The sequence below is a fragment of the Zophobas morio genome, unplaced genomic scaffold (assembly GCF_036711695.1).
Source record: "Zophobas morio isolate AGI-343-1 ecotype UQ-CSIRO unplaced genomic scaffold, CSIRO_AGI_Zmor_V1 ptg000011l, whole genome shotgun sequence".
Lineage (NCBI taxonomy): Eukaryota > Metazoa > Arthropoda > Insecta > Coleoptera > Tenebrionidae > Zophobas > Zophobas morio.
Genome location: NW_026972116.1, coordinates 4,504,771 through 4,519,583, shown reverse-complemented (window position 1 = coordinate 4,519,583; position 14,813 = coordinate 4,504,771). Strand labels below are relative to the sequence as shown.

Here is a 14,813-nt window from a genome sequence, read left to right as displayed (position 1 = left end):
TCAACTTCAGTGTCGTTCTACCCTTCATTCATCGTCAAAATTGCGACAAATTGAATTATCCACATTATCATTTTGTATGTGGAAAGTGTTAGGAGATTTTGCGATATAAATTATACCATTTTTTGACCAACGAGAAGTACTTGCCAAAAATTATTCAGAATTTTAAATTCGCACCTAATTCAAAATTCCCTTTTCATCTGCAACAAATAGAAAAACGGTATTTCTAAACTGATTAAATTAACTTACTGATCAAACGAGTTCGAGTAATATTTGCGGACAAAAAACCGATTGTGGTAAAAAAAATCACCAATAAACCCATTAATAGAAAGATTTTTTAAATGATGGTAATAATTTTATACTGCTGGTAATCGGCTTTTGCTGAAATATACTGAGTTGCTCCCCAATGTGAAATCTTAAGACTAGCCTATTCGTGGGGTTGATCCCTTACTACGCCTTCACATATGACGCTCCGTGAGCTTTGCTGTTAATTGTTAAATCGAAATATTTTCAGGAATATTTAGAATATGTATCTGCATACATTGTTTATTGTTTTATTGCTTGTTAAAAATAGATAGGTAGTTCATTTATTACTGTTTTGTTGATTTTACTGTTGATTATATTCATTCAAATTATACATGTTTCTTTTCTAGGTTTTTTGCTTTTACTGTACCTATACTTAAAAAGTAGCAGACGTATCTAAAGTGTCAAAATTATACAAATTTATCGATAGTTGGAGTCAATTACCCTACAAACTTTTGAGGATAACGGATAACATCCAACAATGAAAATGGACTTAATGTTATGGCTGAATAAAAGCGAGGCGAAGTGTCAATGAAGTTGGCCATGTTTGGCATTTAACTTGACGTTGACAGATGTGTAGTACATGTACCCCACATGCACTTACGTTTCTAAACTACCAGCCTACTACGAATATTAAAAATTTAAAGAATCGCACGTTATTTTCCTTCTGTTCAAATAAAAAACCTGGAGATACATCTTATAAAGTAAATTCCAACGCTGAAAGCTGAAAGAATGTCTGTTTGCAAAATTAAATAACACGCAATCAATATTAGTAAATCCCTTTTGTTAAAGAAATCGGGTATTACGATAAAGAGGGATTATGTAACGAATATTTAGATTACTACAGATCCATTGCCTGTACAGAAAATCAATTGTATAATAGAAAATCTGAAATAAAGTCTATTTAGCGACATAAGATGATCGTGCAACTCCTGGTTTTATGGCCAGAATTTGAGTTCGTTATTTTCAACAGTTATTTATGCTTGTTTTTCAACAAATCACTACATATATATCGAGTTATACAATTTATCTTTAAACTAGATCTATACATCTATTTACACTTGTATTACATTATTCCTTTTAGGCGCACTTATATTAATGGATTTTGCTGGTTGTGGTCTTTGTTTCCCAAATAGTTACTCAAATCAGTTTTGATTTGAAAGCTGTCTTATTTTGAAATTATTTAAATTTGCAAAAAATAATTAAAAAACCAGTGGCTATATGATCACAATTTGTTAATGCTACAATTATTTTTTATAATTTTTACGGTCTACCGTTATCTGCACAAAACGATTCAATAATAATACTCAAAGAACAATGAGATTGTTAATGTTTTGTATTCGGTGCATTCATTTGGTTTAATCTAGCTAAAATAAAGAAGACCAGATCGTAATTACAAATTTGTGCTACTTGTGTTGTTCTAAAACCACTGTTGCACATTTAAAAAGCAAGTGCTTTCTTTCAAGATTTGTAGTTATACAGCTACCATTTTATAATGACACAAAATAACAGTAAAGTGTAATAACTATCACATAATGTCGGTTTCACAGTTCCATCCTCAAGAATTTATCAAAGTCAGCCGTGCTCCAGAGGAAATGTATTCAGGTTTCACTGTTTCAGTGCAGAATAACCGCCATATCAGCTGTAATCAGGCTTTGAAACAACAAATTAAGAATACCCCTTTCAAGCAGACTAAAGTACAATTGTTCCCGTAATCTAATTGGTCTATTTAATTACTTCAAACCCTATTCATGCGTGCGCAAAGCCTTCCAAGTAAGTAAAACCCACTGCACACTTTTCTGCTAACAAAACCTCCATTGTTTGTTGTATTCAGTGTGTTAGTAATTACAACCACGTAGAAGAAAACAAAATCTTAGCGTACTTTATTCCGTACGTAATTGAACTAAATACAAAATAAACCTGGTTCAGCTTGATGAGTAAGTGGTCGATTTTGTATTAAATTATATTAATGTTTCGTGCTTTTATGCGAAAAACTTCTAAAAAGGTAAATATCTAAATAAGATATTTGTCCCAATTTTTCTTGAATAATTTCAGTTTTGGTGTTGTAAAATATGGTTAAAAGTGGCTGTACTTTAAAAAAAAAAAAAGATTATAATAGTAATAATCTAATAATAAATAATACCAACAAATATTTGGATCTGGATTATCACGCATTTTGTTCATCAAATAGGAGAAAAGGGGAAATATAGCTCCCGGTGATTAAAGCTTTATTTTTATTTATGATTTCAGTTCAAAAATATGTATTAAAAATCTTTGACAAACATTATTTTGTAGAGAATATATTTTTTTATATGTAACAATAGGTTGTATGAATATAAATTTGAAGTTTGCAATAATTATTGAGTCTGAATTTACTTATGAAAAAGAACCTACAGTGCGGATTTAATAAACTCAGTCCCCCCTTATGATTTTGGAACCGCTAGAGAGTTTCTCGGTTGTTTCTTTTTTTAACATATTGCCACAGCACATAACTACAAAAGCAGCTGAACTAATAACGAGTTCTGAATCGCCGCTATCCATGGAAATGAGGTCCTATGGCTAATATTCGTTGTACCCAGAAACTTTCGCTACTTGGCAAAGTACACATGTCTATCTGGTGTAAAGTGCTCCCCATTCGGCGAACATCACGACGAGCCCCTAGGCTATTCGGCATTCGCCAAGCAATTGCTCGGTACTTGGGGGTACCTGTTGGTGTGGTTCCGCCTTTATAACATATGGTTTCAAGGGGACACATCTGAGTGTTTTGGAGACTACAAGTTCGAGAACCGCAACAAGAAATAAGCGAAATTACATTAGTCTAAGCTTCTTTGTGTATATCGTATGTATGTACAATAAATAATTGCTAAAATGAAAGAGATGTTTATTTCTAAATAAGACTATTGAAAAAGATCAAGTTCATCGCAAAACCCCACCTAACCAACTAGTGATTTCGGATACATGGTCATCATCAATAAGATAATTTTCTATTTAGCTTTGTTCATATGTTTTGGAATTTAGTCCATGCAGACGTTCACGACGAAAGTTCAGTAACTCAAAATTTTATGCTCATTTTTATCCTGCATTTATTCACCGTAAATCTACATTTAATCTCAAGTTTATATTTCTACTTTTTTTATTTAAATATTTGTTGTTAACGTTAAAATACACCCACTACTTCATTTGAGTTATTTCATATTAATTTTAACGTTTATATAGTCAAATTTACATTGGTGTTGTATATATTCAAAAAATTCAAGTATGCCACGAGCTACTTCTAGAGATGACGTTAGAATTTTATAAAATTTGTTAAAAAGTTTTGTTTCAGAAAAGATAAAGAAACAAAAATAGTTTAGTAAAATGCAAGAAATGTCTATAAATATACCTACTCTTATACATATTGTCAAACAAATCAATAATAATATTTTGTTATATTAGTAACAATATGGAAATAGTAGAATTACCTGTCGAATTTTATTTACGAACGTGAGACACATCACAAACACAGCCTGCAAATAAATTATTAAATAGAAGAAACCTGAGTGCAAATCTAAACGCCATGATTTGACAAATACGATATTTAAAAAAGAAAGGTAACTGTCAAATGTTGTCTTTGTCTGACTAGACCTTGAAATAAGCTACTCCAGAATCAGTAACGATAATAAACGTTGGCATAAAAAATATACCAAGTATTAAGTTCTTTTTTTGTTTCGATATTAAAAAGGAAACAACGGATTTTAAGTATATAGATAACTTAGCAAGTCCACGAATATTGTGAAATATAAAGCAAAGTTTTAGTAGTGTACGTAATACATATTTTCATTTGGTGGTTTGTCTACAATTGTATTGTTAGTATTCCAGTAAGAAATATCCTGATATTTTTTTAGAATGAGGGTGAAGGAGTCCTTATTAATATTAAAACAATCTGCTTATATTTTTGCTAATGGTTTCTCCTTGGCTGTTTTATTCCATAAACGGGTAATTATAGTAGGTCGAAAGGAAACAAAATCTTGGCGCACTTTATTCAGCGTATAACAGCACCATAATATAATGCTTTAAGTGGTGTGGAAAGAGATAATATGGAACAGTGGAACAGAAAAGTAAAAAGTAATGTTGTGATACAAGTAATCGATACAGTACATTATCGGTTTTAGCATGAGCTCCCAATATTTTCCCAACATAAAACTTGCAAAACAATTTCCCCTATTAACAACAATCTCTTCATCGCCCCTCGCATGTAAAAACGAACGGATGGAATGTACTGATAAAAGATGGATCTACCAAATCCGACACTTTTGCGCCGGGTTCATATTCGTCCCTCTCGAACATCCGAAATCCATTGCGAACTCGTCTAAATTTTGCAGAGCGCCATTGACGCGGAACTGGCCTGGACTTTGCTGGTAATTAGCGATGTACCTCTGCAGTGTCTGGGGCGAGTATTTGGCGCAGTGATGGATGGCTGATGATATCCAGAACAATTGCTTCGGTGAGAAGTTTAAGCCTGAAAGCCGAGGTTCAGCTCCGTTTTCGTGAACCCATCTGACGTAAGCGTCGTAAGCAACTTTCAAGCCGGCTAAATCGGCCATGTCTTCGTCGCGGGTGCTAGAAGCGTTCACCTGGAAATAGCATTATGGCAGTACAAGTATCCAAATAAATTTATAGAAACCGCGAGCAAAATAGCACGAGAATGGATAAAATTAAATTAATAATAATAATAAGTAGACGCCGAGTACTTCAAAACATAGTTAATGTGCTACCACAGACGTATAGGTCTGCACGAACTGGATTAATTAAACTTTAATTACTGCAAGCTATTGAAATGTCTCACGGTGTAATTATTGATACTGTGTATTATACATTCTCAACAAGTTTTAATTGACAAACTTTTGTACGAGCAATATTCAAATTAACCAAATAAAAATATCTAAAAGTTTCTTTCTCAACCAGTTGTAGCTAGAACTACAATTGTCGAATAGAAGGTTGAATTTATCACATAGGTACTATGGGATAAACGTTTGTAATTAACCTAACCTCAACAACAATACAATTTGACTATAGAGTAATAAGTACATATTTTTACGTTATTTACGTCGCAATTGAGAACACAGGTATCATTACGAGTATGTTTAATTTACATAATGCAATTGTACAATGATTTTTTTTTGAATTGATAAGAGAAATCCCGTTGATAGTTTTAGGGTGAGAATATAATTCATGTATCACATGACCCTATTTCTTCCAATAGAATTTGTTCATGCCCTTAGTTACATGTCTATCACAGCGATAATAATTTTATTGCCTTATTGTGGTCTGTTGCTACCTAAATTTAAAAACTGTCAAATTGACAAATTTTAGAATTTCATAATTTTTTTTGTCTTTTATGGCTTGCCAAAGTTGGGGGCAAGCTCAAAATGACGAAATCAATTCTATTATCAAAAAATGTGTTCATTTATTATATTCTCATGTTGAATATAACTCGTGATATGATTAATAATCGAAGATATGGCTCGTGAAACCGAAGCAGCACATTCAACTCGTGCTTCGCACTCGTTAAATCTGCAGCTCGGTTTCACTCGAAATATTATCGATAATAATCATATCACTTGTTATATTATAATTGAAAATACTTATGTTACTGCAAGAAATATACCGAGAGAGCAATTAAAACGCGATCAAAGGCAGCCATGTATGTTTGACGATTTGATCACTGTTGAAGTGTAATTCCAGTAAAAAGGTTTTTTGTTCAAATTCAAACTTTCAAACTGAAGGTGATCTAACATGACGAAAATTATCAAAAACAAATCTTCAAAAATCTCTGATAATAGCAATATAAACAGACGACAATCAGTTCGTTAGCAGCTTAAATGGTGTTTTAGCAAAGAGCATATTTCATATCATAGCAACCATTAGATCATTTGTGTGGTTACTTTCTTTTAGCAAAAATAGTAACATTATTTACATTTTTACTTCCCGAGTGTAAGCTAAGAAAGTGTAGTAACAATGTCCATCCGGTAAACGGTTCTTACTTCCCGAGCGTAAGCAAAGGAAGTATTGTAATCGAGTCCGTCGGCCGCCTCTCTACTTTTACATTTTCTCGACCTTTCATAATTCCTAGAGTACGAAGAAATAGGTCTCCCATTTCCGTCTGTGTGTCTGCCTGTCCGTCTGTCCGTCTGTCCGTCTGTCTGCCGTCCCGGATTTTTATTAGACAGATAATCTCCGAAAGTACTGGGCCGATTGTCGTCGAATTTCGTAGTTATATTAGGAATATCATGTGGATGGTAAAACGCTAACCAAAATTGGTCATATCGTCTCCACCAATAATGTGATAACGTCACTTCAAAATTGTACATAGTAAATGGGTTTTAAATTGTATAAAATAACATAGTCCTACACAGGTAGTTCATGACTCCGTGTTGAAGTTTTACCCGAAACGTCCAGATTTTTGAAAAAAAATCAAAATTATAAAACAACATTTTGCAATTTAATTTTGAATCTGTAAAACGGAATGCTTTGAAACTTGCAGATATTTTAAGGTTATGATAGGCATGATATATTTTTAACGAAAAATGTATTTACTTATCCTAAAATGTAGCAAATATGATGAGTCTGTACTTGTGATTTATCATTTATATTATACAGGGTGACTCAAAAAAATGAATGAATGTGAATTACAACATCGATAATCAAAACAAAATGTAGTGTTTTATTCAATAAGCGGAAGTCAAAGCAATAAAAATGTCTGGACCGTCGGCGATGTGATCCGGTTATTGCAATTCGTAGAAAATATCGTTTAGTTTAGTTTCTGTTTCACTCTCACGTGTACAGGTTGATTAGTGTTATCGCTATTTGTCTTAAATTACGAGTACCATTAATGATTTTCGGTTCAGTCTTCAGTCCCACCTCTATTATGACAGACGTTATTAAATTGTTTCGTTTATTTTATTGATTATAAAACACTATTTAAGAATAAAAATAATACAATACTTTTATTATTAGTATTATAATGCATCTATCCAAACTGATATATGTCCTTGCAAAAATGTGGATGACATCAACACAAAATTTTGTAATAGAAAAACTCACTTGTAACAAACTGTTGGAACGTTTCTTTACCTTTATTCAAACATTAGATGCATATCTTTACTTTAGCTTATAATAGCCATAAAAAACAATAAAAGTCGCAAAATCAAATCTTTTAATTTTTCGAAAGAGCTGAATTTATTAAGCTGTACTTCATGGGCGAGGGAAGTTCTGTCGAAAAAGTTAATCTTCGATCATTTTTTTTTGTTTGGTCAACGTTTCAGGACCCTTAAATTATGAAAAATACAGTGTTATTTTTTTAGTGCCCACCAACGTCGCAGTTTCTCCCATTAATATAAGCGCCAACATGGCTACGAAGTTTTACTGAAAGACGAAAACAAATTTAGGTTATGTTATTTGTTTTGTGACATGATACATTCTGGCTATCCTATTTTAAAATCTGCGGTCGAAAGACTCTTAATAACCCTGATGTTAATACGAGAACCATTTTCTTCTTGAGAGACAGGACAAAGCAACAGGTGAAGTTTAAAAAAAACCGCAGTTTAGGTTTCCTGTTTCCGTCTGTGTGTCGACTGTCTATCTATTCATTGTCTGAAGGAACGCTGTACTTTATAAAGGTCAGACGCCATATTTTATGAAAGACGGACGCCGTACCGAAATTAGGAATTTTTATACTTCGAGCAAAAATTAGTCTTCAATTTTTTAATATCCTCAAAAAGAATAAACTTTGTAGTAAACCAAAGATTTAAGATCTATTTGTTAAGGGTTTTTTTAGACATTACAATTTTATTATAAGTAATAAACGCAGTAGATCTGAAATAAAAGAACTTACAAATTTTAAGAACCTTGAATTTTTTAACCAAATTTTCACGCTTTTTATGTGCTAATCTTCATTCACTTTTCAAATCAAATTCAACTATTTAATTCCGAATATGACGTTTTAATGGACGATTACACAACGGGTATTCAACTGAAAAAAAAATCATCAAGTTGGCTTAATTTTTTTTTTGGTCAAAGAAAACGTAGGGAAAACGCATATATTTTATTAATTCATACACTTTGACACTTTTGACAGAGATGTGGATCAGCATTACCTAGTTTTGTTACATGAAAAAGTAAGGTTGCGTTATACCATTGCGCGTTGTCAGTTGTCATCCATTCCATTTTAAGTTTATTGTAGACATACTTCACGATGTTTACAAGAAATTAAGGCCAACTTGATGACTTTTTAAACTGAACATCCTATATTTAAGATGGACTTAAATTTTAATTTGTTTTTTGTGTACTGTAATTTTATCTACATTTACTAATTTCAAAATTAAAATAAACTGAAACATATAGTTTGCATGTACATGTTAATGCGAGTTAAGCAATAAAATATAAACACACCGGCATTTGGCGAAATTTTGGAAAATGGTGCTCGATTTTCTAACAAACGGCAGATACACCTTAAAAAAAGTCAAAGATGACTGAAGGGGATCTTCGCTAAATGTATAACTTTTCTGGATTAATGTTAGCTGTGTTTCTCTTTGAAGCCATGAATACAATTTTTATTAGCCGAGAGTGTAACCCTTCGATCCACAACAAATATGGCAAAATTTTAAACTTCTTCAATTCATTTATTTTATGGTTATAAAGCGGTGATGTTATAATCCATCATGTTTTTTTCATACCACGATAACAATGACGACAACAAAATTTAAAATGAGTAATAACGTGTAAAAGCTTACATAAACTTAAAGCAAAAAATTTTTATGGAGATAAGTAATAAAAATTCCCCAATAAATTCTCATACCAAGCATAATTTGCACGATGTGAGTCCCTGGAAGGAACGATAAAACGCCTGATATTTGCTTATCTTAACTGTTTTAATGATACTCCTCGTCTGGAACTCCTCATTCTACACTGTGTGTAGATATAATTAAAACATTTGGTTAAATTACATTTACGTGCACTGTAAGTTCATACCTGTGTGAACGATTATTGTTTACTTTTACTTTGTTCAGCACACTGTTGTTTCCTCCACACTCTATAGTGTACCTCAATTAGAACAAAAGTTCGTTTAAATTTTTGGAAACTGCAAATGTCATGAGAATGAACTTATATTATTAAAAACTTGGTTATATATAATTGGATTTATTAAAGTAGAAAATCTAATTGAAAAACGCATACCTATTGAACTTCAGCTGTGTAAATGTATGTGTTTAAACTGAAAAAAAAACATTCCAAACATAATAAAATGTAGAGGGGAAATCTGAAATAACGCATGTCTACAAGAAAACCGTACCTGTAACAAACTATAAATGGTAGTCGGTTGCAAGAAAAAACAATATTGTGAATTGACTGACAATTTTACCTAAGAACTGCAGATTAAGTGTTGTTAACTTTTAAATAACGTCTTTTGTCTAATATTAGTGAATTTACAACTTCTACTCTATTATCTGCTTGGTATTCTTTATTTAAAATTTTTGTGTGAGTAATTTTGGAACAAAAAATGAGGTGCGGTTTAGCTACCGGGCCAAACTCCTCCACTGACAGTGTGAAATTATAGGTTGCCAGCATACTTCAAATATTTGCGTAGAGAATGCTTTGTGAATTCCTCACCTTAACATAATAAACTTACGTGTTCTATCATTTTAACAATGAATTTTCCATAGTGATTGGAGAGACACTGAAGCTTCACCTCATAATTGAGTAAACTGTGCGAAGACCACCAATTTCTTACTTCCCCTTGTCCTCCTTTATATTTTGCCTCTGTAATTATATGATACATTTTATGCCCAATCACGGTACCAAGGATTCCAAAGTTCATATAGTTGGGTCGATTTTTTTGGTAGAAAATTCCTTCGAGTCTCCCCACGGGTATTCCTGAAAGTAAAATCAAACGTTATTTGAGAAAATATGAAAAGCCGACACTGTTCCACCTGGGAATTGATTTTCTGTCTTTCGGCGCGTTATCTTTATTTATTTCGCGTGAAAAACAGCGATTAAAAAACATTACGTAGCGTACTTTAGTAAAATCCGGAGACCGATCGATGGTAATCCGGTTAATTTGACGATTTTCGCTCCGGGACACGCCATCTTAAAACAGAAATAATCTAGACCATTTACAATTTCAAATTGCGGTACTGGAATTAAATGAAACTGTTCCGAGACACGCGGTCAGATATATTGCGAAGTATTTTATTCGAAATCGTAGGACTTACTCAAGACGTTTTCCGTTGGTGAATAAACAATATTTAATCCTGTGACGCTTCCAGGTTTTTCAAAAAAATTGTCCTTTACAGGTTGTCTCAGCTTTCCATATAGAATATTGGTAGTCACATAATCCAGATTTAGGACCGACGTCAAGAGCTTATCTTGCAATATTTCCACCTGAAAAATCGATCCTGTTTACACATTTTTTGCAGAATGATGTTATAACAAAAATATTCTCAGGGGAGTAACTTTATCGTCGGTTCGCCATCAATAATTACGGAAATAATTAGAATTTATAATCAACATTTTCCCGAATGTTTTATCAAATCAACTTGAATATTCATAGATCGACGTTGCGCTCGCGGAAATAAATACAAATGCACTCAAATAATAAAACCGCCAACGCGGAAAGAATTCTCCGACAACAGCAACGAAAATGCTTTAAACATTAATAATAAATCAGGAGCACATATGAATGTTTAATTTCAATAAATCGTCGAAATATCTGGTTTTAACATGAGCCAAGGCGATGTTTGCTCAAATAACACCATCGATTTTAAAGTAAAGAAATTATTATTACTGCTTGACTGAAAATTTGTATGTCGCAATCAATACTTTGTTACTTATCTAACACTGGTAGAAATGTTTGTGGGAGAAAAGAAAATTAGAACTGACGGTTTACTATATTTTTAAAACTACATCCGATACATTTGTACTGTGATTGTCATTCTGTACAGTTACAATATTTTTAAATTAAAGTAAGTAGTCACCTAAATGGTACCTATGTCAAAAATATTTGTTGATTTTTTACTTAAAACTTGTCAAGCTAACTAACTAACTAGATAGAACAAGCTTAGTTCGAGGAGTCCTATTCGGAACTGAAAATGAAAATGGTGTAGGTGACGAGTCTGATTTTGATTTATATTAAAAAAAAATCCTTTTCACATGTATAACTCATACAATCATCTAGAGAGAGAGAAAGAGGATTAGAGTAACAAATTCTGTCATTTCTTTTTTCATTTTTATTTATAGAACGAGTTTTAAGATCGAAATACCCCAAAAGGCTAATTGTTAAGTGTATTGAAAATTTTAGTTTTAGTACACTGAAGTCTATAGTCTATAACATTTCCGGATAAAGTTTTTAGGTATTTTTGAAATTATATTTTAATTTATAGTCATAACACATTCAAATATTTTCGTTTTATACGAATATTATGTTAACGTACCGATACCACCAACTTTTGTAAAACAATAAATAGCTTGCAGTTGATATTTATAAATAATTTTATTAATTTATGAAATTACAGTTATGCCACAGTAAACGTAAGAACGAAATTATTTTTGTAGCTAGTTACACACAACATTTATTAATCAGATATAAAAGTTATATTAGAATTAATTTGATAATCCGAAATAAATAAATATGTAGTAATTTTAATACAAGTGCAGCAAAACAAGTCTAAATTCGTGGACTCTACTTCATTCAGCCGAATGAATACGTTCTGTCGAGAAGGTAAATTTAGTTTAAATAAAATTTTGTATTTCTAACCGAATTATTAAATTAATTAGTTGTTTGAATTTCATTACAAAAAATTGTTTCCGAAAAATTGTTTCCGAAAAATTTAAAACAACATGCCTTTGACTGAGTTAATTTGAAATTGAATTCAGTTTGTACACATTTCTGTGTGTTTATGACTTGGTTCAGAGCCAATCGCTGATATGTTTTAAATCTAATTGCGACCCCTATCGTAGCCATCAAAATACTTAATACGTTTAATGTTTGATGCACTGTTCGTTATTGAAGTTTTAATATATTACATTCATACGGTGGCTAACAGGCTGTTGCCTCTGCCCGATAACTTGTTGATCAATAATAATATTAATAATAATAATATTGAAAATGCGAGCACTAAGTTTCTAAAAACTTTAACTTCTAGTTGTATGTGCATTCCCCTCATTGTAATGTAAATTACATATTTAAAATCGTTGTAAAATGAAGATTAATCCATAAATAAGCACACATAAATTTGATAAAAAAAACAATCATGTAGGTACTCCTAATATTTTACATAGCACGAAAACACATTTTACACTGTATGAGTATTTGTTTATATCGTATTTCGTAGAAATAATGCAATTCATTAGTTAAAACATTACAGTTTCGAATTTCATGTTTGAAAAAAGGTAATAAAGTGAGATTTAATATAAATTAATGGGAAACTTGACGGACAAATATTTTGTATACATACGTTTTCGTATAAGAAGTTATTTTGAATTAAATCTTCGTAACGAGGGATTTCTTCAACACTGGATAACAACATTTCCGATGCCATATCTTTAGCCCTTTTGTCTAGCCAATCTAATTCGTAGAGATTTTCCTTAAACTGGTGTTTCATACTTCGAATCATGGATAGAGCACTATAACGCGTATTCTCGTCCAAATATTTCCGTACGTAAGCTGCTGAAATAACGGTGGAAAAGCTGCGACACCTTTTTCAAGAAAATATATGGATACTATTGGAAATTTACCGGTCTTCAACATCAGCAGTGCATATATTCTCACGGGATACGTGTACTTCTCTTCCACTTACATTTTTAAGAAACTCAGACGCTCTGTTTAATATTTTCTTCGGTAAATAATTAATACAATTTTGCAGAACTTGCCAGCACATGAAATTTGCTACAATTCTAAAAGGATTTTGTAATTTGATGAAAGTCTGTCTGCTGGGTGAATTCACATACCTTTGATCGGTATGTTTGAGCAAAGTGAGCATTTTTTTGAGGTATAAAGGTTCGGAAACGGATATCTCATCATCGTGAGTAATCCTCGTGGCAGGAGCAAGAATGTGGTTGATGTATTCCGTCCAGGGTACTCCGGAAAATTCATATTGTAATTCTGACAGCGATAAAGGATTATAAAGACCGGTTCCATTAGCAGCTTCAACTTCGTGAGAAATCTGGGGATTTTTAAATAACATTATGAAGAAATTGAAAAGGCCCATATCACCTTAGCTAATCTTAGCAAAAAATCCAGGACTTGGCTTTGTTCTTTGCGCGCTTTCTCCTTCGTGGCGCCCATCATTACAGCAACGTCGACCATATAGTCCAAATAGAATTTTTTTATCTCCGCGTTTATTTCCGAGCGACTGTAAGGGCTTTCCAGCTGAAAATTTTAATGAAAGGAAAGCTGACGTGCAAAGGGATCGTTACTTACGTTTAGAATGTACCTATTGGGATCGGCTTTATCTCTTTGCACAGACAGAATTAAAAAAGATTCGAAATTAATTCCGAGCTGCCTGAGTTTGTACACAGCATCTTTCCAATTGAATAAATCCTTACGCCAATTATTCCCGTTAAGAGTGGGCCATCCGCCTATTTGCTTAAAAATTTGTTTCATCCTCTTTAATCCTTCTGCTTCGATTGCACTCTCGTTCATGCAAGCTCGATAAAATTTCTTTGCTAAATTGAAAGCTACCGGATCCTCCGTCTGCGCCGGTTCCGTCAACATATTTTTAATTTGGGTCTGAATCTCCTCCTCCATGACATTCTGCACCGACCATGAACCTCGACTATCTAGTTTGCTGTTCTTCAGGAAATTACCGCAAGAAAATCGATAAAAATCTTCGCACGGATCCACTTTGATGTCGATGTACTTGAGGAGAAGCTCCATCGAGATCCTTGCACACGTGGGTGAAGAGCACTCCTCGAGGCCATCTGCCGACATTAACAATATCATCATAATTTTAAACTACTTAAGAGACACTTTTCTCGATCGCAGGCCAATTAAAACGCGATGCACCGCAAAAATTCCGAAATGTTTTCACTTCGTAATCCTGGAGATTCTTACGTGACAAGATAATCCACATGGATTGAGTTTCAATGGTGCAGTTCCGTAAATAACTATCTAGCGATATTTCTCTTTATTTTTCGCATGCAGTCAGTAAGAACGGAATCGAAAATTCAATACTTACCAGAAAGGGAAAAATAAATTATAAAAAACAATGTTAATGTAACAGCCGCAACAACACCCGCAATTATGAGATTCTTTTCGCCTTTCGAACGATTCTTCCACCATGTTTTATAGGCGGATTTTTCTTTGCTCGGAACTTCTCTACAAATTAAATTAGCCTTAACATAATAATCGTCGACTTTTTATTGCGTACCCATTATTCATTTTTCTATAAGCACAGTTCTGTAGAAAAACACAACTTCAAGTTTCACTGGGACACTTCACCATAATTAACACATTAAATTGTCTATGACACATCGTACGA

The 14,813-nt window shown here is 32.7% G+C and overlaps 1 protein-coding gene across 1 annotated transcript; it reads right to left on the bottom strand.

Moving 5' to 3' along the window:
* Positions 1-4,405: 4,405 nt before the first annotated feature.
* On the bottom strand, positions 4,406-14,813 carry LOC135127426 (neprilysin-2-like). The gene is made up of 10 exons (XM_064053868.1): positions 14,703-14,813; positions 14,511-14,650; positions 13,754-14,253; positions 13,547-13,702; positions 13,282-13,496; positions 13,069-13,227; positions 12,789-13,020; positions 10,548-10,716; positions 9,965-10,209; positions 4,406-4,913 (listed from the first exon to the last, which is right to left on the bottom strand). Exons 1-10 carry the CDS (start codon positions 14,711-14,713, stop codon positions 4,575-4,577), a joined length of 2,166 nt encoding a protein of 721 aa, XP_063909938.1. The 5' UTR covers positions 14,714-14,813; the 3' UTR covers positions 4,406-4,574.